The sequence below is a fragment of the Heptranchias perlo genome, chromosome 30, assembly GCF_035084215.1.
Source record: "Heptranchias perlo isolate sHepPer1 chromosome 30, sHepPer1.hap1, whole genome shotgun sequence".
NCBI lineage: Eukaryota > Metazoa > Chordata > Chondrichthyes > Hexanchiformes > Hexanchidae > Heptranchias > Heptranchias perlo.
In genome coordinates, this window is record NC_090354.1 from 25,364,623 (window position 1) to 25,391,386 (window position 26,764).

Consider the following 26,764-nt stretch of genomic DNA (forward strand, 5'->3'; position numbering starts at 1 on the left):
TAAAAGCCTCATTCCAGAGGTCAAAGGTGGTCTAAAGAGAATGACCCGTCTGCCTCTGAAACCGTTCGCTGCAGCACGAGGAGCTAAATACTGAATGTGTGGGTAATGCACGCGCTCAGTGTTTCAAACAGCTGACTGGAAGCTATTCATTTCAACCACTAACTGACTGCAACTGTGACAACTGTTCCTGAGTTAATGCAAAAGCAACAACACCACTATCGGCCTGGAATCTTTCCAAATGGGTAATGGAATTCCTGAGGGATCTGTGCTTCTTTTTTGAGGTTTTTTGGTGTCTGTAGAATGACAGCCTCAGTGCGCTGCAGAATGGCGAATGGCCTTTTTATATCACCCAACTGTTTTGCAGAGAAACAGCCCAACGCTGTTTGATCTGCCCTTTTTAATATTATGGGTTAGATTCCAGGGTATCAAAGCAAGTCTCGCACAATTGTGTGCGGAGAGTTTAAAAATATCACAATTCACAACAAGGTCTCTCCCCCGCTGTCCCGGGAATATTTTACGAGGGTGGAAACTTGGTCAAGCCAAAGGCATGAGGGGTAGGAAACATTTCTAAGGGACAGCAACTGAGACACTGCATTGCTGGGCTTCAGAGAATGGGATGGGATTTATATTTATCACTGGAACACTACCGGCCCCCAAGGCAATGGTGAAATCCGCCTCTTTCAGAAGGTGTATCCACCCACACTGCGATTAGCGCAGATAGTGCATCACTGAGGGAGTGCTGCACTGTCGGAGATGCCGTCCTTCGGGTGAGATGTTAAACCGAGGCCCGGTCTGCCCTCTCAGGTGGAGGTAAAAGATCCCATGGCACTATCGGAAAAGGAGCTGAAGAGTTCTCCTGATGCCCCTGCCAACATTTATCTCTCAACCAACACCATTAAAGCAGATTAAATGATTATTCGCCTGATTGCTTTTTGCGGGAACTTGTGAGCAAATTAGCGGCCAGATTTGCCTACAAAACAACTGTAACGACACTTCAAAAGTAATCTATTGGATGTGAAGCACTCTGGGACATGAAAAGTGCTACATAAATGTAAGTTCAATTCAATACCACACACGTCTTAAACACATTTCACACCAATGCAGCCCAAATGTAGGAGTTTTGAGACCTGCCCTCCTGCTGCAGAATATTTAGCAGTGGCCACATGTGTAAGTAAACGGTTAAAACTTACAGGTCCTGAAATTAGGTTTGATCCGACAGACGAGCACGTTTGTCACTAATGGCACGATTCCGATCCATAAACACGTCACTGCCCACCTTACAGGAAATGGACGGCAATTCCTACCTCTTTGAAGTTCTCAAATGCTGACAGGATGATGTCGTGTCCTCCTCGCACCAGGCACACTGCGGCCAGTAGCTCCAGCACCAGCGCCTTTGTCCTGCAGAAGGAAAACACGAGGCCTCTCAGTACATTTTCAGTCACATTAAGTGTATTTGCCAGCAAGTTCAAGAGGGGATAGGATAGATATTTCGCCAAGAAAGCAACTGAAGTTTTTAAAAATTAATTCTGGGGACGTGGGCGTTGCTAGCATGGCCCGTATTTATTGCCCATCCCAAGTTGCCCTTGAGAAGGTGGTGGTGGGCCTTCTTCTTGAACCACTGCAGTCCGTGTGGTGCAGATGCTCCTACAGTGCTGTTGGATAGAGTTCCAGAATTTTGACCCAGCGAAAATGAAGGGCGATATAGGTCCAAATCAGGGTAGTGTGTGACTTGGAGGGGATCTTGGAGGTGATGGCACCTGCTGCCCTTGTCCATCTAGGTGGTGGAGGTCGTGGGTTTGGGAGGTGCTGCTGAAGAAGCCCTGGCGAGTTGATGCAGTGCATCCTGTAGATAATTCACACTGCAGCCACGGTGCGCCGGTGGTGGAGGGAGTGGATGTTTAAGGTGGTGGATGGGCTGCCGATCAAGTATCTTGAGCTTTGTCCTGGATGGTGTCGAGCTTCTTGAGTTGAACAATGTGCGGCATATTTCAACCCTTGGGATCCAGCAGATGGACCACAATGATGCCAGATTCTGGGTTTACCACTGATTTGCTTTGCCAGATGAAGCCATTTTGCACTTGTGCCCATGTGGGAGAGAAAACCTTTTGCCCTCATGCGGCTACAACATGGAAATCGGGGCAGGGTGATTGAATTACCATCTGCACAGGACGTAACTCACTGATAACAAGTGTATTTCTCTCAGGTTTGATCCCCGTTCTGGACTAAATGAGCTAATCTCAATCAGGGAGGTGGTAACATTGCTACCGGGTTAGGGAGAAGAAAAGAGCTACATCGGCCAGGTTTCCCATTCCTGATCGCTAACAAGCGACCCCTGGAAATGTGCTGGCTGTGGTTCAATAATGACAGAACTACCCATAAAGCTAAATTGGACAGAAGGAACGCACACTCCATCCAATGGCCGGTGGGATATAAGACATAATGGGGTAGATCTAGACTTTGTGCGATGGCTTAAAGCAGGCGATAGCGAATCGGCAGTCCGTTTTACATCCCTCTCAATTTTTATTTCCATTGAAGTCAACAGAAATTTTATACCATCGCACAAAGTCAAAACATATTTCGTAGCCAGGCACTTTCACCCCTTAACTTGATGACAACAACATGCACCAAACCCAAAGAGAGCTGGATTAGGGCCAGTCAGGATCATTTGTGAATATTTTTAGAAAAGTTACAACTGATACAAACAAACAAAATGTAACCCAATGTGCACAGCAGTACCTAGTCATTAATTTGTAAGTAATTGTTGTTGATTATAAATGCAAAACTGTCCTTCAGTATCTTTCTGTTCTCAGCAAAAGTCAATGTATGGAAGCAGATTAGTTTGTGAGGGCTGGGATGTTATCAGTGGTGGGATTGTGTTGCCCCCTCAGCACTGGGAGGGCGGGGATTGTCTTGTGTTTCAGTGCTGGGAGGGCGGGGATTGTCTTGTGTTTCAGTGCTGGGAGGGCAGGGATTGTCTTGTGTTTCAGTGCTGGGAGGGCAGGGATTGTCTTGTGTTTCAGTGCTGGGAGGGCGGGGATTGTCCTGTGTTTCAGTGCTGGGAGGGCGGGGATTGTCTTGCGTTTCAGTGCTGGGAGGGCAGGGATTGTCTTGTGTTTCAGTGCTGGGAGGGCGGGGATTGTCTTGCGTTTCAGAGCTGGGAGGGCGGGGATTGTCTTGCGTTTCAGTGCTGGGAGGGTGGGAATTGTGATATGTTTCAGTGCTGGGAGGGCGGGGATTGTCTTGCGTTTCAGTGCTGGGAGGGCGGGGATTGTCTTGTGTTTCAGTGCTGGGAGGGCGGGGATTGTCTTGCGTTTCAGAGCTGGGAGGGCGGGGATTGTCTTGCATTTCAGTGCTGGGAGGGCGGGGATTGTCTTGCGTTTCAGTGCTGGGAGGGCGGGGATTGTCTTGCGTTTCAGTGCTGGGAGGGCGGGGATTGTCTTGCGTTTCAGTGCTGGGAGGGCGGGGATTGTCTTGCGTTTCAGTGCTGGGAGGGCGGGGATTGTCTTGCGTTTCAGTGCTGGGAATGCGGGGATTGTCTTGCGTTTCAGTGCTGGGAGGGCGGGGATTGTCTTGTGTTTCAGTGCTGGGAGGGCGGGGATTGTCTTGAGTTTCAGTGCTGGGAGGGCGGGGATTGTCTTGTGCTTCAGTGCTGGGAGGGCGGGGATTGTCATGTGTTTCAGTGCTGTGAAGGCGGGGATTGTCTTGTGTTTCAGTGCTGGGAGGGCGGGGATTGTCATGTGTTTCAGTGCTGGGAGGGCGGGGATTGTCTTGTGTTTCAGCGCTGGGAGGGCGGGGACTGTCTTGCGTTTCAGTGCTGGGAGGGCTGGGACTGTCTTGTGTTTCAGTGCTGGGAGGGCGGGGATTGTCTTGTGTTTCAGTGCTGGGAGGGTGGGGATTGTGATATGTTTCAGTGCTGGGAGGGCGGGGATTGTCTTGCGTTTCAGTGCTGGGAGGGCGGGGATTGTCTTGTGTTTCAGTGCTGGGAGGGTGGGGATTGTCCTGTGTTTCAGTGCTGGGAGGGCGGGGATTGTCTTGTGTTTCAGTGCTGGGAGGGCGGGGATTGTCTTGTGTTTCAGTGCTGGGAGGACGGGGATTGTCTTGTGTTTCAGTGCTGGGAGGACGGGGATTGTCTTGTGTTTCAGTGCTGGGAGGGCGGGGATTGTCTTGTGTTTCAGTGCTGGGAGGGCGGGGATTGTCATGTGTTTCAGTGCTGGGAGGGCGGGGATTGTCTTGTGTTTCAGCACTGGGAGGGCGGGGACTGTCTTGCGTTTCAGTGCTGGGAGGGCTGGGACTGTCTTGTGTTTCAGTGCTGGGAGGGCGGGGATTGTCTTGTGTTTCAGTGCTGGGAGGGTGGGGATTGTGATATGTTTCAGTGCTGGGAGGGCGGGGATTGTCTTGCGTTTCAGTGCTGGGAGGGCGGGGATTGTCTTGTGTTTCAGCGCTGGGAGGGTGGGGATTGTCTTGTGTTTCAGTGCTGGGAGGGCGGGGATTGTCTTGTGTTTCAGTGCTGGGAGGACGGGGATTGTCTTGTGTTTCAATGCTGGGAGGGCGGGGATTGTCTTGTGTTTCAGCGCTGGGAGGGCTGGGATTGTCCTGCGTTTCAGTGCTGGGAGGGCGGGGATTGTCTTGTGTTTCAGTGCTGGGAGGACGGGGATTGTCTTGTGTTTCAGTGCTGGGAGGGCGGGGATTGTCTTGTGTTTCAGCGCTGGGAGGGCGGGGATTGTCTTGTGTTTCAGTGCTGGGAGGGCGGGGATTGTCTTGTGTTTCAGTGCTGGGAGGGCGGGGATTGTCTCGTGTTTCAGTGCTGGGAGGGCGGGGATTGTCTTGTGTTTCAGCGCTGGGAGGGCTGGGATTGTCTTGCGTTTCAGTGCTGGGAGGGCGGGTATTGTCTTGCGTTTCAGTGCTGGGAGGGCGGGGATTGTCTTGCGTTTCAGTGCTGGGAGGGCGGGGATTGTCTTGCGTTTCAGTGCTGGGAGGGCGGGGATTGTCTTGCGTTTCAGTGCTGGGAGGGCGGGGATTGTCTTGTGTTTCAGTGCTGGGAGGGCGGGGATTGTCTTGTGTTTCAGTGCTGGGAGGGCGGGGATTGTCTTGTGCTTCAGTGCTGGGAGGGCAGGGATTGTCATGTGTTTCAGTGCTGGGAGGGCGGGGATTGTCTTGTGTTTCAGCGCTGGGAGGGCGGGGATTGTCTTGTGTTTCAGCGCTGGGAGGGCGGGGATTGTCTTGTGTTTCAGTGCTGGGAGGGCGGGGATTGTCTTGTGTTTCAGTGCTGGGAGGGCGGGGATTGTCTTGCGTTTCAGTGCTGGGAGGGCGGGGATTGTCTTGTGTTTCAGTGCTGGGAGGGCGGGGATTTTCCTGTGTTTCAGGGCTGGGAGGGCGGGGATTGTCTTGTGTTTCAGTGCTGGGAGGGCGGGGATTGTCTTGCGTTTCAGTGCTGGGAGGGCGGGGATTGTCTTGTGTTTCAGTGCTGGGAGGGCGGGGATTTTCCTGTGTTTCAGGGCTGGGAGGGCGGGGATTGTCTTGTGTTTCAGCGCTGGGAGGGCGGGGATTGTCTTGTGTTTCAGCGCTGGGAGGGCGGGGATTGTCTTGTGTTTCAGTGCTGGGAGGGCGGGGATTGTCATGTGTTTCAGCGCTGGGAGGGCGGGGATTGTCTTGTGTTTCAGCGCTGGGAGGGCGGGGATTGTCTTGTGTTTCAGTGCTGGGAGGGCAGGGATTGTCTTGTGTTTCAGTGCTGGGAGGGCGGGGATTGTCTTGTGTTTCAGCGCTGGGAGGGCCAGGATTGTCTTGTGTTTCAGTGCTTGGAGGGCAGGGATTGTCTTGTGTTTCAGCGCTGGGAGGGCGGGGATTGTCTTGTGTTTCAGCGCTGGGAGGGCGGGGATTGTCTTGTGTTTCAGCGCTGGGAGGGCGGGGATTGTCTTGCGTTTCAGTGCTGGGAGGGCGGGGATTGTCTTGTGTTTCAGTGCTGGGAGGGCGGGGATTTTCCTGTGTTTCAGGGCTGGGAGGGCGGGGATTGTCTTGTGTTTCAGCGCTGGGAGGGCGGGGATTGTCTTGTGTTTCAGTGCTGGGAGGGCGGGGATTGTCATGTGTTTCAGCGCTGGGAGGGCGGGGATTGTCTTGTGTTTCAGCGCTGGGAGGGCGGGGATTGTCTTGTGTTTCAGTGCTGGGAGGGCAGGGATTGTCTTGTGTTTCAGTGCTGGGAGGGCGGGGATTGTCTTGTGTTTCAGCGCTGGGAGGGCCGGGATTGTCTTGTGTTTCAGTGCTTGGAGGGCAGGGATTGTCTTGTGTTTCAGCGCTGGGAGGGCGGGGATTGTCTTGTGTTTCAGCGCTGGGAGGGCGGGGATTGTCTTGTGTTTCAGCGCTGGGAGGGCGGGGATTGTCTTGTGTTGCAGTGCTGGGAGGGCGGGGATTGTCTTGTGTTTCAGTGCTGGGAGGGCGGGGATTGTCTTGTGTTTCAGTGCTGGGAGGGCGGGGATTGTCTTGTGTTTCAGTGCTGGGAAGGCGGGGATCATGCTTGATGCTCATTTCATGAGTGTTTCACAATCTCTTACCTTGCATTCCTATTGTTCAGACTAAGGGTGATCTCATTCACACACTGATCATGTTCCATCACCAAGGTAAATCCAGACTAGAAAAAACAAACACAGGAGAAGAATAAGAGCTAGCTCATGGTGTTCAGGAATATTAACAACATCAATATTAAAACACTGCTAGCACTGAATATTGAAATAAAAACAGAAAATACTTCAAATACTCAGCACATCAGTCAGTTTATGGATAGAGAAAAGAAGGGTTAAGGTTTTGGGTGTAGACCGCATGACGGACAGGAAAATCCTAAAAAGTTTATAATATTTGCAAATTCTGTCGTGCCTCCAGAGGCAGCTCACCCATTGCCAATGGATCAATTTCAGGCTGGTTGCCATGCCGGCAGTGGCCTTCAGGTAAGTCCCTGAGCACTCTTGCTCCTCCTGGCTCCGCATCAAGCTTAAAATAAAATTGACGTACCTTGTTTTTGGCGGTGCCCACTTGCTAGGCCGCATCCATGCCAGGAAAACCTGAGCAGAGCAGGCATTGGGCCTGCTCCATCAGGGCAGCCCAATTTCCCAAAAGGATCCTAAAACAGGTGTTGGGCCCCACATTAGCATATGCAAGAGGCTTAACCGCTGAAAAATGGTCCAACCCAATATAGCCCAAAACAGTGGAACCAGCCCTGCCTGGATAACTTAATATACAGTTTGGTCTACTGGGATACCCTAACACACAGAACCTCCAATACACAGATCAATAAAAATTGAGTTTCTACAAAAAAAAAAGCATTTTGTGACGATAATAACACAAGTCTGGTTAAAAAATGTTCTTTTTTTAAGTCAGTTCCTTGGAAATTCCCCACAGACTAATACCTTCCAAGAAGCTTCAAAATGATCAGTCCATCAGTGCTCAGTACTGCTCCGATCCTGGTTTCGGAGGAGCAGTGGAACGTGGATTAGATCAATAGGACCCTGCTTGCATTTGAACCGGGGCCTGAGTGGGGAAACAATCGCGGCTTTCCTGCCCGGCTTAAGCAGTTCCATTGTGGGTTCAGGAGGAACAAGGGGGCTTCCTCAGAGCCCGCAAGAAAGCTTGCGGCTCCTTCCCTTGCTCCAGACTCCCCACTTCCCTATAAACTGAATTATGGCAGCGCACCCTGGTCCAATGATCCCCTGCTCTATCTGAAGACTACGCTTGGTTTGTCACCGGGTGCAATGCTACAGGAGATCGACTGGTATTCTTAAAATCATTCTGCTCTGAAACCAGTGCGGTGGCCGTTATGAAGACAAATGAATAGATTTAAAGGGAAACCGCAACCTCAGTGTACAGTTTTCAAGTGGACTCAGATACTGAAACAGCTTCCCAGTTGTGGATTCGTACTTAGGAATCACACAGAACATGGGGACAGTGCAATGGGGTAAGCAGTGTAAATACTGGGAGCTGGCTCATGGACACTGGCGTCTCAGAATCCAAACTAAATGAGCACCAGTGTAAAAGTGGCATGTGTTGCGTGTGCCAGCATGCATGTATGTGCGTGTGCAGGTGTGCATGTGCCAGCATGCGTGCATGTGCCAGCGTGCGTGTACGTGCTTGTGCCAGTGTGTGTGTATACGCTGTAAGTGTGTGCGTGCTGGCACACAGGATGGACTTAATAAGCAAGACAAAGAGCCTGAAAGGTTTGAAGCAGTTCAAATTAAGCAACGTCAAGATTTCTGCATCACTCCGAGCAAAAACAAATTCAGGCTAAAAACGTTATGAGAATTTAAATGTGACGTAAAAGATTATTAAATTGGGAGCAGGAAGAGGCCATTCAGCTCCGCTGGCCTGCTCCACGTAATCCAAGTGCAGGCACAGAGCTCCACTTGGAATAAAATGAAGAGATGAACTATGAGAGGGAGTTTATAAAGGATAATCACAACTGCGATTTATGTTAACTTCCAAATCATTTTAAACACTTGATCAGCCCACAGAGTCAGCCCACGCCTGAAATGTGCTAATTACCTCATTCTACCTCAGGAGAGCATTGCTTCCAATCCCAACCCAATTACACAGTTTGGAAATTGCTAAACTGGGTCTAAGTTCTCAAGGGGGCAAATATTTCCCTGCTTTGATGACACCACATTAAACAGAACATGCTCCCAATTAAACACCATCAGAGTTTTCGATTTAACATCCTCACACACCGTCAGCCATTCAGTAATTTCCTTTCATTTTAAAGCTTAGACCAGGGACTCGTAAATGGTAAGAATTTAGTCCAATAACACGTTTCACTGCCTCATCGCACAGCAGGTATCCCGTTAGTTAGAAGATTAGAGTGCCCAATTCAGTGTGGTGTATTTGTTTGCTGCCTCTTTCAGTCTGTGTTCTGAAGAGTTGTCCGTACTGAATTAATCTGGTTGGTGGTGATACCACAACAACTTGCAACTTAAGCAACTCCCAGGACTGGGAGAAGCACTGATTTAAAATAGATAAAGGGAACCAGATGCCGAGCAGTGGGGGAGGGGAGAGATTACAAGTGGGGGGAGTAAAGAGGAATGTGATTGTTGTAGGCGACAGTATAGTTAGAGGGATAGACACCGTTCTCTGCAGCCAAGAGCAAGAGACCCAAAGGTTGTGTTGCCTGCCCGGTGTCAGGGTTAAGGACAACTCCTCTGGGCTGGAGAGAAACTTGGAGTGGAAGGGGGAGGATCCAGTTGTCGTGGTCCACGTAGGTACCAACAACATAGGTAGGACTAAGAAAGAGGTTCTGCTGAGGGAGTTTGAGCAGATAGGGACTAAATTAAAAAGCAGAACCACAAAGGTGATAATCTTCGGATTATTACTTGAGCCACGAGTAAATTGGCACAGGGTAAATCAGATCAGAGAGATGAATGCGTGGCTCAAAGATTGGTGTGGGAGAAGTGGGTTTCGATTCATGGGGCACTGGCACCAGTAATGGGGAAAGAGAGAGCTGTTCCATTGGGACGGGCTTCACCTGAACCATGCTGGGACCAGTGTTCTGGCAAACCAAATAACTATGGCGGTAGAGAAGGCTTTAAACTAAATAGAGTGGGGGAGGGCTCAGGTGGGGCGAAGTTTAGATTGATAAAGAGAAAAGACAAGGAAGTAGTACAGGAAAGTGATGGGGGTAATGATAAACAGAGTGTGTCAGGAAGGGACAGAGTGTATAAACATAAGAGTGCACTAGCAAATGGGGCCGGGGTAGGAAAGAATGGTAAAAAGACAAAATTAAAGGTTCTTTATCTGAATGTGCGCAGCATTCATAATAAGATAGACGGATTGACAGCACAAATAGAAACAAATGGGTATGATCTTGTGGCCATTACGGAGACGTGGTTGCAAGGTGACCAAGGCTGGGAGCTAAATATTCAGGGTTATTTAACATTTCGGAAGGATAGGAAAAATGGTAAAGGTGGTGGGGTAGCTCTGTTAACAAAGGATGAAATTGGTATAATAGTGAGAAATGATCTTGGCTCAGAAGATCAAGATGTTAAATCAATTTGGGTGGAGGTAAGAAATAGCAAGGGAAAGAAATCACTGGTGGGAGTAATATATAGGCCCCCTAACTGTAACTACACTGTAGGACAAAATATAAATCAGGAAATAAGGGGGGCTTGTAAAAAAGGTAATGTAATAATCATGGGCGATTTTAACTTTCACATAGATTGGACAAATCAAATTGGCAAAAGTAGTCCTGAGGAGGAGTTCATAGAGTGTATTAGGGACTGTTTCTTAGTCGAATACGTCGGGGAACCAACCAGGGAACAGGCCATTTTGGATCTGGTAATGGGTAACGAAACAGGATTAATTAATGATTTCAAAGTAAAGGATCCCTTGGGAAGCAGTGATCATAACATGATAGAATTTCACATCCAGTTTGAGAGCGAGGATCTTGGGTCTGAAACTACTGTATTAAACTTAAATAAGGGCAATTATAAAGGAATGAGGGCGGAATTGTCTAAAGTGGACTAGGTAAACAGATTAGATGGTATGACGGTGGATAAGCAGTGGCAAACATTTGAAAAGATATTTTATGACTCGTAACAAAAATATATCCCTGTGAGGAGGAAAGACTCCACAAAAAGGGTGAACCAACCATGGCTAACTAAGGAAATCAAGGATGGTATCAGGTTAAAAGAAAAAGCATACAACATGGCAAAGATTACTGGTAAGCCCAAAGATTGGGAAAACTTTAAAAACCAGCAAAGGATGGCTAAAAGAATAATAAAGAGGGAAAAAATAAATTATGACAGTAAACTGGCAAGAAATATAAAAACTGACAGTAAAAGCTTCTAGAAGTATATAAAAAGGAAGAGGATAGCTAAAGTAAACATTGGTCCCTTAGAGGATGAGACTGGGGAAATAATATTGGAAAACAAGGAAATGGCAGAGGAATTGAACAGATATTTTGTATCTGTCTTCACAGTAGAAGACACTTATAACATACCAATAATAGTGGAAAATCAAGGGGCAAAGGGGAGGGAGGAACAAAAGACAATCACTATCTCTAGAGAAAAAGTACTAGGTAAACTAATGGGTCTAAAGGCTGACAAATCCCCTGGACCTGATGGCTTGCATCCGAGGGTCTTAAAGGAAGTGGCTATAGAGATAGTGGATGCATTGGTTGTAGTCTTCCAGAATTCACTAGATTCTGGAAAGGTCCCAGCGGATTGGAAAACCGCAAACGTAACACCCCTATTCAAGAAGGGAGTGAGACAGAAAGCAGGTAACTATAATCCAGTTAGCCTAACATCTGTCATTGGGAAAATGCTGGAATCCATTATTGAGGAAGTAGTAGCAGGACATTTGGAGACTCATAATACAATCAAGGAGAGTCAACATGGTTTCATGAAGGGGAAATCATGTCTGACAAATTTATTAGAGTTCTTTGAGGAAGTAACGGGCAGGGTGGATAAAGGGGAACCAATGGATGCAGTATATTTGGATTTCCAAAAGGCATTCGATAAGGTGCCACATAAAAGATTACTGCACAAGATAAGAGTTAATGGTGTTGGGGGTAATATACTGGCATGGATAGAGGATTGGCTAACTAACAGAAAACAAAGAGCCGGGATAAAAGGGTCATTTTCAAAATGGCAATCTGTAACTAGTGAGGTGCTGCAGGGATCAGTGGTGGGGCCTCAACTATTTACTATATATATCAATGACTTGGATGAAGGAACAGAGTGTATTGTGGCCAAATTTGCTGATGGTACAAAGATGGGTGGAAAAGCAAGTTGCGATGAGGACACAAAGTGTCTGCAAAGGGATATTGACAGGTTAAGGGAATAGGCAAAAATTTGGCAGATGGAATATAATGTGGGAAAATGTGAAGTCGTCCACTTTGGGAGGAAAAATAATAAAGCAAAATATTATTTGAATGGAGAAATACTACATAAAAAGTCAACATACAGGTGCAGCAGGTAATCCGGAAGGCAAACGGAATATTGGCCTTTATTTCTAGGGGGATGGAGTATAAAAGCAGGGAAGTCATGTTACAACTGTACAGGGTGCTGGTGAGACCACATCTGGAGTACTACGTACAGTGCTGGTGCCCTTATTTAAGGAAGGACATATTTGCATTGGAGGCAGTTCAGAGAAGGTTCACTAGGTTGATTCCAGGTGTGGAAGGGTTGTCTTATGAGGAAAGATTGAACAGGTTGGGTCTATACTCATTGGAGTTTAGAAGAATGAGAGGAGATCTTATTGAAACATATAAGATTCTGAGGGGACTCGATAGGTTAATGCTGAGAGGATGTTACCCCTCATGGGAGAATCTAAAATTAGGGGGCATAGTCTCAGAATAAGGGGTCGCCTGTTTAAGACAGAAATGAGGAGGAATTTCTTCTCCCAGAGGGTCGTGAATCTTTGGAATTCTTTACCCCAAAAAGCTGTGGAGGCTGAGTCATTGAATACATTCAAGGCTGAGTTAGACAAACTTTTGATCAGCAAGGGTGTCAAAGGATATGGGGAAAAGGCGGGAAAGTGGAGTTGAGGTAAAAATCAGATCAGCCATGATCTCATTAAATGGCGGAGCAGGCTCGAGGGGCCAAATGGCCTACTCCTATCTCTTATGGTCTTACAAGTAAACAAAAGCTTGGTGGAAAAGGTGTGGGTTGGAGAGGTTTTTAAAGGTGGAGAGAGATGTGGAAAGCTTTAGGGAGGAAGTACCAGAGAGTGGAGCTGAGGTCTCTGCCACCAATGGTGAGTGGAAGGGAAGAAGGATGGACAAAAGACTAAAATCAGCGTTGAATTTCAGTTAAAATGACAAACAACTAAAAGAGCATTTTACAAAATGCAAAGGGGTTCTGGTCCCCTGAGCTGCCGATTGACCAACTGCTCAAGTGAAGCCACCAGATCCCACTTGAGCAGTTAGCCAATCCACAGCTCTGGGAACCAATCACCAATCTGAATAGGGGCAGTTTCCCAGAAATCAGCATCATTCAATGAGCCAGAAATCAGACGCTGACTGCGAGAGTCTATTTCAAACCTAATACTTCAAAACAGTGGGTGTTGGTGCTGTGATACTGATTGTTTTTGTATAGAGTGCAATTTCTAATAGTTTCTCATCTCCGGTATTATCCTGGTGAATTTAAGCTGTACACTCGCCATGACTTTAATATCTTTCCTATAATGAGACGCCCAAAACTGCACACAGTTAGCTCTCTTCTCCTGAAGGAAGGCAGGACATAGGACTAGTGAAATGGACATCATGTATTTCTCCTGTGTTCTAATGACTTTTAGCTGCTACACTGGCCTCTAATTTTAGAACGTATTATTTGAATCAGAGTTTTACTTCGGTGGCCTTCACCTGTATATTGGAGAAACTCTTCCTTTTAGCCATTCTCCCTCATCTGTGGCTTTTGGCCTTGCTGTACAGAGGTCACATTGCCTACCCGAGGGATTCTAAATCTAAATTCTAACTGTGACTGAGCTGAAAAGCAAGCTCCGATGCCAACTAACCTCCTCCTGCCCGAATGCAAATCCTACGCTCAGTTACCTTAATTCTGCTAACTGTGTGGTTCAATTTGAGCATGTAATCTAGGTGAAAACTCCAGTGCAGTATTATGGGAATGTTGCATTGGTAGAGGTGCCGTGCTTCACATGCGATGTTAGACCGAGGGTGTGTCTGGCAGGTCAGGTGGAAGTTAACGATCCCATGACATTAGTTGTCCTGGCACCCTGGCCAGCATTCTTCACTCAACCATCACTGGAAAAAGCTCAACTAGTCGTTCGACTTGTCATTTGTATGATTTTGCAGTGTGCAAAATGGCTGCCATGTTCCCCAACATAACAACAGCGTCTGCACCTGAAGATGATTGATTGCACGTGAACCGCTCTGGCACGTTTCTACAAGATGTGATAAAGCTCTAGATGAATGCAACTTCCTTCATGATTTTAGGCTTTAATTTCTAACATATAATAAGATTCAGCGATCTCCCAGCTCAAGGTTAGAATCTACAGTCCAGGTAAGAAGCCAACTGTACACCTCCACCTAAGATCAGGGATTGAACGTGGGACCTTCCTGTGGAGCTCAGGACCACAGCGTGCAGTGTAGTTATTCACTGAGCCACTGGGGGAAGTTTATAAAATTATATTTTCAGTAGAAAACAAACATAAAGTCTTCACTATGCAAAGAATAGTGCTCAAAGGATTAATAACACTGAAGACAGTCACAAGCACAGTATGGAAGTTCCTGAGAATGAGGCAAGAATATGCAAGTCATTAAACAAAACATGAGCTCCATCCAATATAATGCCCACACCCAGGCCCTGGAGAGCATGCGACTTTGTCTTACCTGATAGTTCATGATGGCACGCAGGCACATTATACAGACGTGGACATCGTCCTTCTGGCTCACAATCCGTGAGTTCCGCAGTGCTTTTCTACTGTGCATGGTGTGCCTGAGACAGACGCAGTGAGCAGAGGTTACAATCAACCTGTTTTATGACAAACTGGACGCGAGTCAGCGAATGCTTTTAATGGATGGTTGGTAACAGCAAGAAATACACTGGGGAATCTGCATCAGACTGCTGGTTAGAGTCTCAGTATCCAACCAACACATGTGGTACAACATTACAGCACAGAATGTGCTGAGAGGTGACCTAATAGAGGTCTTTAAAATTATGAAGGGGTTTGATCGGGTAGACGTAGAGAAGATGTTTCCACTTGTGGGGGGGGGGGGGACAGAGGTCCAAAACTAGGGGTCATAAATATAAGTTAGTCACTAATAAATCCAATAAGAAATTCAGGAGAAACATTTTTACCTAGAGAATGGTTCGAATGTGGAACTTGCTACCACAGGGAGTAGTTGAGGCGAATAGCATAGATGCATTTAAGGGGAAGCTAGATAAGTATATGAGGGAGAAAGGAATAGAAGGATATGCTGATATGGTGAGATGAAGTAGGGTGGGAGGAGGCTCATGCGGAGTACAAACAGCGTCCGAGACCATTTGGGCCAAATGGCCTGTTTCTGTGCTGCAAATTCTATGTAATGTACAGTGGAAAGTGATTAGCAAGACTGCATGGATGCCATGTTTGAAATCTTGTGCTGACAGTTAACTCTTTCATGATTTCATAGCCTGATAGCGAGAGCCTCTACTCAGTGGGGTTGTTACGTGAGTGAGTTGTCCAGCAGCAACCCGAACTGGGTTGTCCCTTCAACTGGAACCAGGAGGAAAGGATGAACAGAGCCATGGAGTTATAATGACAATCTATGAAAATTCAGGGGAGAGGGAAAAGACTGATGGAAGTAGTGTTAGTACCCACAGTATAGTCTAGGACGACACTCGAGTGCAGTACTGAAGGAGCATTGTTGGAGGTGACGTCTTTCAGAAAAGACGTTAAACTGAGGTGCGTCAGCCTGTTCAGAGAGATGCAAGAGTTCCCATGGCACTTCTTGAAGAAGAGCACAGAGTTCTCTGGGCATCCTGGATAACATTTATCTCTCAACTGACACCGCTAAAAACAGATTAACTAGTCACTTATCTCATTTGCCACTTTCAGGACCTTGCTGTGCTCAAACTGACTGCAGCATTTGCTAACAAAATGACAGTAACAATACTTCAAAAGTAATTAATTGGCTGTGAGGCACGTTGGGACATCCTTCAAGGTGCTACCAGTGCTTCTCCTGCTACCTGCACCAACTCCATATTCCAGCTGAAGATTCTGGTTAAAATGTATCCTCATTGGGTTGGCAATTTTCTTATTTTATCAGGTGCCAAGTGATAGGAAGTCATCACTGGGTTTCAAGGAAGGAGAATGGACTTTTGATACCAAACCATCATCTCCTAGCTAGGTGCTGGCCTTAGCATAATGAGTGTCTGCTCTGTATGTGCCCTTGATGGTGAATTCAGGCTAAATTTCTCTTAGTGGAACAGACCCCTTTGTATTCTAATTGTTACCACTCATTTGCAAACAGAAGCTCAACAAAATTAAAATTAAGAAGCATATCATAGGATCGGGGCAATCTGTAGGACCTCTGCACCATGGCAACAGCCAGGTAAAACGGCCGCCACGATGCGCTGTGTCACATTTAACGGTTTGGCCAATGATCTCAAGGTGTGCAGCAGCAGAGTTTCTCCTGATGCTTTCAATGATAAATTCATTATTCACCCACACCCCTTATATCTCGCTGATGGATTCCTATGGGCGAGCCGGCAAGAACAGGTAAAGAATCAAAAAGCATCACAGAGCTATGAAGAAGCACTGTTCATAGCTGGACTCGAGCCAGCCTGGGTCTGTGGTGCACATGGACCATCCGCAAATTGACCAATGGCCAGTTTAAATCATGCCGGAAGGCATTTGAGGACAGAGGCAGCCATCTGGTACAGTGAGGTATTAATTCCCAAGACAAAGGGCAAATTGTGGCCCCAAGGATCCGTTACTCAACCGTGGAGTGAGGACACACAGACACATACATATCTACAAGTGCACCATTTAACATACGTTTACCATTCCTATCCAAGTATCCAGGGAGGTTTTGTAAAACAGTACAAGCAGCATTACACAGGGGAGGTCAATGGACTGAACAGTACGTCATGCAGCAGGTCTGTGTGGACTGAACAATGTATTACACATGGACTGAACAGGAGAGCTCTATGGGTGAGCAGTGCATCACACAGGGAGTCTCTTAGGACAATTCAATCTCTTAGAGGGAACCTACATGGGTTAAAGAATTAAAAGCCACGCTGCTCTCTGGTAAGCTTTTGATTTGTCTCCATGTACCCACCGAGAGAAGACACATCCCCAAGAAGCATGAAAACAACAAAGAAAGAGGTTAATATTCATACATCAGTTATACAGCTGCTATCCGCTTAACTCTACGGCCTCTTACACTGAATGAGACCAACACATTGACGGGTCTCCCATAAGTCCACATAACAGAGTGACATTTTTTGTGGAATCATTCATTTCCCTGAGGTTGTGTTCAGAGGTTGATTTTCACCCCAGTTGTTTTGAATGTTTCTGCGGGGTCTCCTGTCGAGTATAGAGTCAGGCTCCTTACTGTAGTGGGACCTTTACTAGACATTATGGGGGGAGTTTTGCCCCCACCCCACCCGCGACAAGCACGAGAGGGTTGGGTGGGGTTAAATCAGTAAATACGTGAAATCCGACCCCAACGCGCTGCGAGTGCGCCTATCTCCGGTTTAACCGTGGGGGGGTTTGGGGGCGTCCGAGTAACCCGCTCTGGAGAGGCGGGTCCGTAATTATAATATCTAAATGAGGCTCCGTTCCTCAGATTTTGGGAGCCATTTGAATTTAATGGCTTCGGGCTGGGTTTCCCAGGGTTCGGGAAACCCGGTACCTGAAGGGAGGCGGGAGCTGCCGGATCCAGCAGGTAAATGCTATTTGGAGCACTGCTTGTGGGCCAGGAGGAGCAGGAGCACTTCCGCCCGACCCCTCAAGCAAATCTTACGCTGCGATCTGCCAACCCCCAACCACTATGCCTGGATCTTTTCCGATTGCCGGGGACTGTCCCAGGCTGCAGCCTTCTACTGTTGTCTTTCCCACCTGGTAGCCGGTCAGCCTCTCAATCTGGCCGGCTGCCAGGAGGAAACGGAGTAAAAATAATGATAATGAGGTAGCGCCGTTAGGACCTCTGCTTTCCCGACGTTTATGGTTTTCCTGGCCGCAGCCACGCGCCCCTGCTCCCTCCCCGCCTCCCCGTAAATATCGAAATTTCCGAAAATAAGGCTCCTGTGCAGAAGAACCTGCGCACAACTGGAATGACCTCATCACGTAACGCAACAACGGTGGGGCGAAGGAAATCGGGGACGGACAAGTGGTCAGAATTGGAGCAGTGCAGAGTTCTCAGAGGGTTGGAGGAGGTTACAGAGATAGGGAAGGGCAAGGCCATGGAGGGATTTGAACACAAGGATGACAATTTTAAAATCGAGGCATTGCCGGACCAGGAGCCAACGTAGGTCAGCGAGCACAGGGGCGATAGGTGAACGGGACTTGGTGCGAGTTAGGATACAGGGTGCAAAGTTTTAGGTGAGCTCACGTTTACAGAGGATGGAAGGTGGGAGGCTGGCCAGGAGAGCATTGGAATAGTCAAGTCTGGAGGTAACAAAAGCATGGATGAGGGTTTCAGCAGCAGATGAGCTGAGGCAGGGGCATGTTCATTTGCACCATTTTCTGTCACTCCAGATGCCTCACTCATGGCATGTGGGAGTGGGAGGGCCGGAATGTCAGGTGTTAGCAGCCAGTAAAGGGCCGCTGGTTGCCCATTATGTGCCAAGCAATTTTGCGGTTTGGGAGGACTAACAGGAGCGGTAGATGTTGCGCTAGGCAGGGGTGACTGGGAATTTCCTTTTATGTTTATAGTGTGGCATCTCCTGCTTAGATGTATTATGGGGCCGTCTTCCAATTTACATGAAAGTCAGGAACCTAATGAGCCTTGTCCAAGCTCCCAGCCTACTTTGCACATCGGGCCTACACTGGGAGGCTCGGGCATGTTATAGGCCTCATGTCTCTCCACCCAACGACACGAGGAGCGGGAAGGCAGCACTTCATCATATTTAGGTGTCCACTGTATTAGAAGCCCCCATATATCCAACTAACTCATAAAAGCAAACAAAGATCTAAAGATAAATAAATCCAATCCATCAATCATTCATTTGATTGTGTCATTTATTTTTGTTCACAGTTTCAGCCCAGACCATTTTAGGGGGGAAGAGCTTATTCATTTTAATGGACGTTGTTTAATCACACAACGGACTTATCTGCATCATTCACTGTTGGGCCTCTCATTGTGCAGTCCAGCAGTAGGTGGTGTAGTGTCACTGCATCAAGTAGATAATGATTTAAGTGACAAAGAGGTGCACAGTGACAAATTGACTACAGCACTGAAGGCAAGATAAGACAAAACAAGATATCTCGACCTGCAGATTAAGAGGACTCAATTGCCCCTTCAGCAATGGCAATGCCAATTCCAGCCATGCACTCTTTGGATGTCGGCCCCCGTTTGGTCCCAACCTCCTAAGTCTGCAGTGCACCTCTTTGTATCAGCGGATGTGACCTGTTATATTATGGCAAAATGAAAGCACTAATCCCATCACTGTGTATTCCTTTTCTACTAACCAAAAGTGATAAGGGCCCTGAATTTCTGTGGGGATTAACCCAATCTCATGCCATAGCTTCAGCGGAACTCCCAGAGAAACGGCATAAACAGTTAAAGTCACGGCAGATCAAGGTGACATTCCTTACAAAATTCAGGGCCAAGGTGTCTAGTGACAAAGCTCCTCTAATACGTAAACACACGGGGTAATTGTGACTGTGCGATAGCGAGTCGTCGGCCCGTTTTACTTCTCTCCCGATTTTTATTTCCAATGTAGTCAATGGGAGAGATGTAAAACGGGCTGCAGATTCACTGTTGCCCATTTTACATTATCGCACAAAGTCAAAATTACCCCCACAGAGTGTCAATGGTCTTCTACTTATCCCCGACAGCAAATGACCCGTTATATTAAAAACAGATAACTTTTGTTCGCTGGTGGGGTTACGTGTAGCGTGACATGAACCCAAGATCCCGGTTGAGGCCGTCCTCATGGGTGCGGAACTTGGCTATCAATTTCTGCTCGACGATTTTGCGTTGTCGTGTGTCTCAAAGGCCGCCTTGGAGTACGCTTACCCGAAGGTCTCCACTACTCGCCTTTAGACAGGCACCCAACCTCAAACAGACCATCGTTCGCAGCAAATTACCCAGCTTTCAGGAGAACAGCGTCCACGACACCACACAACCCTGCCACGGTAACCTCTGCAAGACATGCCAGATCATCGACACAGATACCACCATCACACGAGAGGACACCACCCACCAGGTACATGGTTCATACTCCTGTGACTCGGCCAACGTTGTCTACCTCATACATTGCAGGAAAGGATGCCCCAGAGCATGGTACATTGGCGAGACCATGCAGACACTGCGACAACGGATGAACGGACACCGTGCAACAATCGCCAGACAGAAGGGTTCCCTCCCAGTCGGGGAACACTTCAGCAGTCAAGGACATTCAGCCACCGACCTTCGGGTAAGCGTACTCCAAGGCGGCCTTCGAGACACACGACAACGCAAAATCGTCGAGCAGAAATTGATAGACAAGTTCCGCACCCATGAGGACGGCCTCAACCGGGATCATGTCACGCTACACGTAACCCCACCAGCGAACAAAAGTTATCTGGTTTTAATATAACGGGTCATTTGCTGTCTTTCTCTTTCTTCCGTATGTTTCTATGTTTCTGCCTCTCTCTCTTTTTTTTTGGTTGTTTGTATATTCGGTGGTACTGCAGGTAACACCTCTCTGTCTGAACACTTTGATTGCCTTGGCAACGGGCAGTGGGAAAGATTATCTGTAATCACCAGGTATTGTTCTGTGATTTATAAATGCGAAAGGTTCGAGGATTTCTTGACATTCACCTGAGGAAGGAGGAAGCCTCCGAAAGCTTGTGATTTTCAAATAAAATTGTTGGACTATAACTTGGTGTTGTAAAATTGTTGACACTAGAGTGGTAATTTTACACATTCGTGCTATGGTGGGTGGGCGAGTCGTTCTGCCAGTTTACTGCCTATGCGGTAAAGGTGAAAATTACCTCCCAGAACTCATGCCACGATCTCACCCCTCCTCCCCCTCCCCCTGCACTGTCCCTATTCAGCTGCAAAGTCTTGGACTTTGGCACACGAGGGTGGATCGTACAGTTACGTGCCGCAGACTCGGGGCCTTATCTGTCGCGAGCTCCATTTTGTAAAATCGGCCCGAAGGTACCAACATAACTTTCAGAATAATTAGCCCAGAATTAATTTGCCTGATGCAGTGTATGTGATGACAAGGGAGCTCCATTAGTCCGCAATTGAGCTCCTTGATTTTAAACCGCTCTCCACATGCTACCAGTTTGCATTAAGTGTTTCTAATAGAACAAGAAAGCCAATGGTATGACACTGACTGTTGATCCCCTTCAACCTGAAACCCCTCGTCCCCTCCTCACCTGACAGTGAGATGACGGCCACCCGTTCTGGAAGACCCATGGGTAGGGGAAGAGTTGCCTCTACTGAGGTCCTCTACTGATCTGTCCAAGGGCTTGCTCTTCTCAGAAGCAATTCCTCCGTTATCTGTACTCTCCATGTCGTGCCTGAGACACATAAAGAAAAAAAAACAGGACAACAACCGTTTGGTTAGCTCATAAATCAGTGATCTCCTCACCACTGTCCTCAGTCCAGCATTCCAGTTCTTCTGGAACTAAATGCCCAAGGCTGCTCCAAAAAATAAACTGGACAAATAGTAACTCTTTCAGCAGAAATAACTCATGTCTGGGTATACGTGACTTCCATCACAAAGATGAGCATAAAAGTACAAATTAGGCTTTCTCATTTTATATTCACACCAACCTTTTTGCTCACAATACTAATTGGGAGAAAATACACTCCCATATTCTCTACTTCAAGGAAACTAAACCATGAATTTTATTTCACTTTACATGTGTGGTAAGTTAGAAATGGTTACAAAGGGATCTCATTTCAAACGTATTTATCAACTGCATTATTTTTAAGCACAATTTAATTTTAAACAAGCAGTGTTAGTACAAAAGTCTTCCACAGAGAACTGAATATTGAAAGAGTTAGTATTTTGAGAGCCCGTACCTTGGGCAAACACTATTGCTGGTAGAATGAACGTTAGACAATACTACCTTTCAACATAACTCAAACTCCTCACAAAATTCCATGCAGTTTCTTTAAAAGATCTGAAAAACAAGATGGGAGTCGGTAGTTGAAATGTCAGTACATGGTTCACCGAGCTGAGCTTTGTAGATAGTCTGGGCTAGGCCGTAGAAACGCTTTTATTATTCACTGCGGGCAATACCAGAGTGGTACTTCCTCATTTACTACGGTTGACTGGGTTAACACGCAAACTCTGACCATTCCCGAAGAGTCTGTGGGGCATAAATTCAGCATTGTCGCTCCCAACTTACAAGCGTAAAATGGGTGCAATGATGACGAATTTACCAGAGCGATTGCTCGCACCCGCTATATTCGTCAGGGCCTTTTTAGGCGGCCCTGGCGTTCGCCTGATATGAACACAGGCCTCACTGCAATACTGAAATGAGGGTCCTACACCCGTTTCTGTGAAATTCGTTTGAACTAGTCAGGCCTTGAATTGCGCAAACTCCGACTAGTTTATCAGGCTCCACAGCGGCCTAACCAGAGGTCCATAAAGAGACCGCTGGAGGTTGTGGCAGAAACCGGCAGGTAACCTTAACGTAGAGCCAGGAGGAGCAGGACTACTCCTCCTGCCTCCACAATAATACTGCAGGCCACTGTCGACTCATGCTCACCCCTCCTCCATGAACTTAACTTTGAGCCAGCTCAGCGTCCACTATTTGTGTCCGAGTCGGCTGGCTTGTTTACTGGGGTGGGGGAGTTAGGCCGTAGATTAATGCCTGATCATTTTTTCATCCAATGTCCATGTGTGTACACTTACATCAAGTGAAACCAAAGAGCAGGAACCCTGGCTAATCTCTAGCTTGGGGAACTGAGGCCAACTGAGTGCAAAACATCATCCAATCTGAGCTAATTCACCACAGACCATGCTGCCTTTACCAACTGCACCATCGATGGAGCTTGTATTGTGCATACAAATTTTTTCTTTTAATAATAGATACCCTCTCGATAACACTTTGTTCTGTAATAATAGACTGTCTTAGTAATGCACTGTTGAACTAGAATAAAGAGACTCTATAAAACATTGTTCTACATTAATGAAGGAGACTATCTCCACACTACATGTCTAACAATACAGGAGACCCTCTCTCTCTAATACATTGTTTTCATTGAATGCTGTAACGTTAATTTTTTTCTACAATATTTTTTATGGAAAATATGGCCAAAAACAGTCAAAATCTGGGGCTGAATGCAGCAGTGTTGTTCCAGGCTAATCATACCTGACACAATCAGGGATACAATGTTGTTCCAGGCTAATCATACCTGACACAATCACGGCTACAACTCACTGAGATACCTTCAGAGAAGCCGTAAACCAGTGCTATTCATAATAAGGTCCATAAATCAGCCAAGAACCAGAAGAGTGAAGTCCAAGTGGTTTATGAACGCCAGCAGAACGCAGAGATTGAATTAGTGCCTTCAAGTCACTGCCAGCTGGTGTCATTATGCACAATACACACCAACACTATTTTTAATTTGTTTTCTTACTGCTATGCGGTGGGGGTGTCGAGCTGGCTTGTTTAAGTGCCACAATGCAGCTGAAGGGTGATAAAAGTATAAGGTATTGTACAGCATTATGATATTCTGGTTATTTTGTTCCTCATTATGGTTTGCCACTCGATAAATGATTCAGTATATAATCTTATTGCTTTCTCTATATGTGCGAGGCATTTAGCTGCAGTGAAAATAACAATTCTTAATAACTGAACGATCACTGAGCACCTGGCGAGGTTGGCATGTCCCAGAGCACTTTCTGAGTCTCTCAAATAAATAGACTGATATTAACGGTACATTGCAATGATTCTCTTACTTGTGTAAGACACTACTAAAAATCACTCACACATACAAGGGTAGAAATTACTGTCAACAATGTTATCCTTTGAACACTTAATGGACTCGGTCCAAATTTCTCTCCTTGCTATTCAAAAAGAGGTGTTAATCCATTAAAAAATATGACTTAACTCGGTATAAGCATGTTAATTGTTCGCACAATAACATCACTGACAGTAATTTCTATCCAATAAGACCGTTTATACTTGTGAAAGAGTAAATAACCTGCAGTTTTTTTGGTGCTATTTAAAAAAATAGGAGTTTCTGAGGTTCTTAGATAATGTCGCACTTTCTCACCAGCTCGTGTGAACAAAATGCCTTGGAGGGAGCTACTCGAATGGTTTGGTTGGCCTGGGCCCTAAGCTCTGGAATTCCCACCTTAAACCTCTCCGTCTTTCTACCTCTCTCTCCTCCTTTAAGATGCTCCTTAAAACCACCTCTTTCATGTCCTAATGTTTCCTTATGTGGCTCGGTGTCAAATATTGTTTGATTACGCTCCTGTGACACGCCTTGGGCCATTTTACTACGTTAAAGGAGCAATATAAATGCAAGTTGTTGTTGTTTTTGTTGCATGTGCACTGCACAATGTGCAGCTGAACCAAACTGGCAAGGATGATCCCAGGTTTTTGGTCGCTGTTCTGCACTGAGTTAGCTGACCTCAGATGCACTGGTGATGGGGATGCTACAAGTGGCCTCACAAGCCTTGGCTAAAGAGGCAGGGGAATCATCTAAAGTTCCGTTTCTGATTGTTATCCAGGAAAATGTGTGTATATGGAGATTGAGCAAGGACGGAATCAGGTTGACATCTTCTCAACACTCATTAGTTAGCTGGACACATGAAGAACAGAATGAGATACCAGTGGAACTGTACCACAGCATGAGCTAACAGGTTCAGGAGTAGAAGGAAAGACAATTAGAGGAGAAAGAAAAGGTCTCATTATAGAGAGAATATTACAGCCATGGAAAAGTTGCAAAGTAGATTCCTGAGAATGATATAGGGATAAGAATATATAGTTATCACTAATAAATTGGATAGCCAGGTGGTGAAGGACAGAATACTAGAGCCTGGTCTTCAGTTGCTTCCAAGCCTTTATTCACAGAGATCCATATTACCCACTGTACACCCTCTAGATAAGCTCTCATATAAATGGCTACAAGAGAGTCCCCAATTGATACACACCACCAGAATATAATTAACACTAATTGATATAAATCATATGGATACAATTAACAATCACGGGAGACTTGAGAAACTAGGGTTGTTTTCACCATAGTGGAGAAGATTAAGGGGAAGCCCAGTGGTCTTCCTGAGCTGAAGTTTCCACTAAACTGTGTAATCCAATGAAGAGTCCAACAAATTTCTGCAAAATCAATTTTTAAAAATTGCATTTCAAACAGATCTGCCGAGGATTTGGGAGCTGACAAATCATATGCATGACAGGTAAGGATAAAAGAGAATAAGTAATACTGATCCCAGACTTAGATACGTCCTGGGTACAGTCAAACTCTACCGATTGAAGCTTAGTGTATCTGTTTGCCTATCTGTTGTGGCAAACTGAGCTGTTCAGCTCCAATTGTCCTCGTGAAGTGGTAATTCCTCTGAAGACCATTTTGTGATCTCTTAGGTTGGTGAGTTGTACAGCATTGCATCAAGTGCACAAATGTGGCCAGTTTAAAGAGGGAAATGAGAAGTGACCAGTTCTGGCAGGTTCTGCACCCCCTTATACCCTAGCTAAGAGAGATTCTGATACAATCATAATTATGTGAACAATTGATGACCGTGACTATTTCCTATGGGCTTATAGGTTCACTGTTCCATCAAGAAGCTTTGTATATTTAGTTCTTATGGGGCTTGCCTCTAATATTGAGCTGACAACACCCAGCTCTACCTGACCACTATCTCTCTCGACTTGACCCCGCCCCCCCCCCCACTGCCTCTGCATTGTCAGACTGCTTGTCCGACAATGGATGAGCCGCAATTTCCTCCAATTAAACATTGAGAAGACTGAAGCCATTATCTTCGATCCCCGCCACAAACTCCGTTCCCTCGCCATCGATTCCAGCTTCCTCCCCGGCCATTGGCTCAGGATGAACCAGACTGTTCACAACCTCGTTGTCCTATTTGACCCAGAGCTGAGCTTCCGGCCGCATATCCTCTCCATCACAAAGACCGCCTACTTCTACCTCCGTAGCGTCACCCGTCTCCGCCCCTGCCTCAGCCCGTTGGCTGCTGAAACTCTCATTCACTATTTGTTACCTCCAGACTCGACTATTCCAATGCTCTCCTGGCCAGCTTCCCATCTTCCACCCTCCCTAAACTTGAGCTCATCGAAAACTCTGCTGCCCGTATCCCAAGCCGATCTGCAGGCAACTTGTACCACAGGGACAGCTCTTCCTGCGGACTTGAAGGTCACTGTTGCATTAAAATTTAACACCCTTAGATCATTCCAAGCCACCTCAGGTGACATGTGCCAAACAAGTCAATTGGCTGTATGCATTAAGCAAGTGACAAAGGTCTTATAGAAAGGAGGCATCAGCTCAACAGAACTTTTCCTGGGGAGAAGAACATCGTAGATGACACCCACATGCAGTACAACCTGTTAGGTCTGGCCATCACCTCCTCACAGTAAAGGTGTACTGCCAATGGGGTGCCAAACAGGGGATCCCTCCTTTGTTTATGCCTGACATTTCTTTCTCTTGGGAAAGGCTGACAAATATTTCACATCCATTGGTTAACTGTCAGCAGAAGGTCAAAGCTGTGCTGGAAGTAGATGTTAATTATTCAAATGATCCGACCCTGCAGAATTGTGCACATCAGCTCAATGTGCTATGGGCTGGCTCTGCCTTGGCAGTCAGCCATTCCCAGGCACAGAGTTTGCTGGACGTGCAATCTTTTGGCTATAATACAAAGCCTGTGTAACTCTCTGCATAATATATACAAAGGATTCTACACCACTGTAATGGGCCATGAACCAAATGTACTATCAGTGCAGTTCGATTCATACAATAGTTCTTCAGTTCAAATCATGTGATTCGACCATGAGAATCTCTCGTCCGTTACTGTTCACCAGGATATCCGCTCCTAGCAAAGTAAGAACTTAAATACGTGAATACCTCTGTACGGCACACGGTATAACCCAGGTTGGAGCGTGTGGATTACATGGATGTATTCCATCTGGGGGTAGAGATGATATT

At 46.6% G+C, this 26,764-nt stretch overlaps 1 protein-coding gene across 3 annotated transcripts in view; it reads right to left on the reverse strand.

The window, feature by feature from the left end:
• Positions 1 to 26,764, reverse strand: part of fmnl1a (formin-like 1a) — a 198,385-nt gene that overhangs the window by 52,110 nt on the left and 119,511 nt on the right. For 2 of the 3 annotated variants that reach the window (XM_067969082.1, XM_067969083.1), the window contains exons 6-10: positions 21,709 to 21,762; positions 21,010 to 21,153; positions 14,321 to 14,426; positions 6,546 to 6,622; positions 1,305 to 1,398 (exon numbers count right to left, since the gene is read on the reverse strand). In XM_067969082.1, coding sequence (XP_067825183.1) covers positions 1,305 to 1,398; positions 6,546 to 6,622; positions 14,321 to 14,426; positions 21,010 to 21,153; positions 21,709 to 21,762 — 475 coding nt within the window. Of the gene's footprint in view, positions 1 to 1,304; positions 1,399 to 6,545; positions 6,623 to 14,320; positions 14,427 to 16,687; positions 19,468 to 21,009; positions 21,154 to 21,708; positions 21,763 to 26,764 lie in introns of those variants that run through there. The other variant, XM_067969084.1, reaches the window with a different exon arrangement.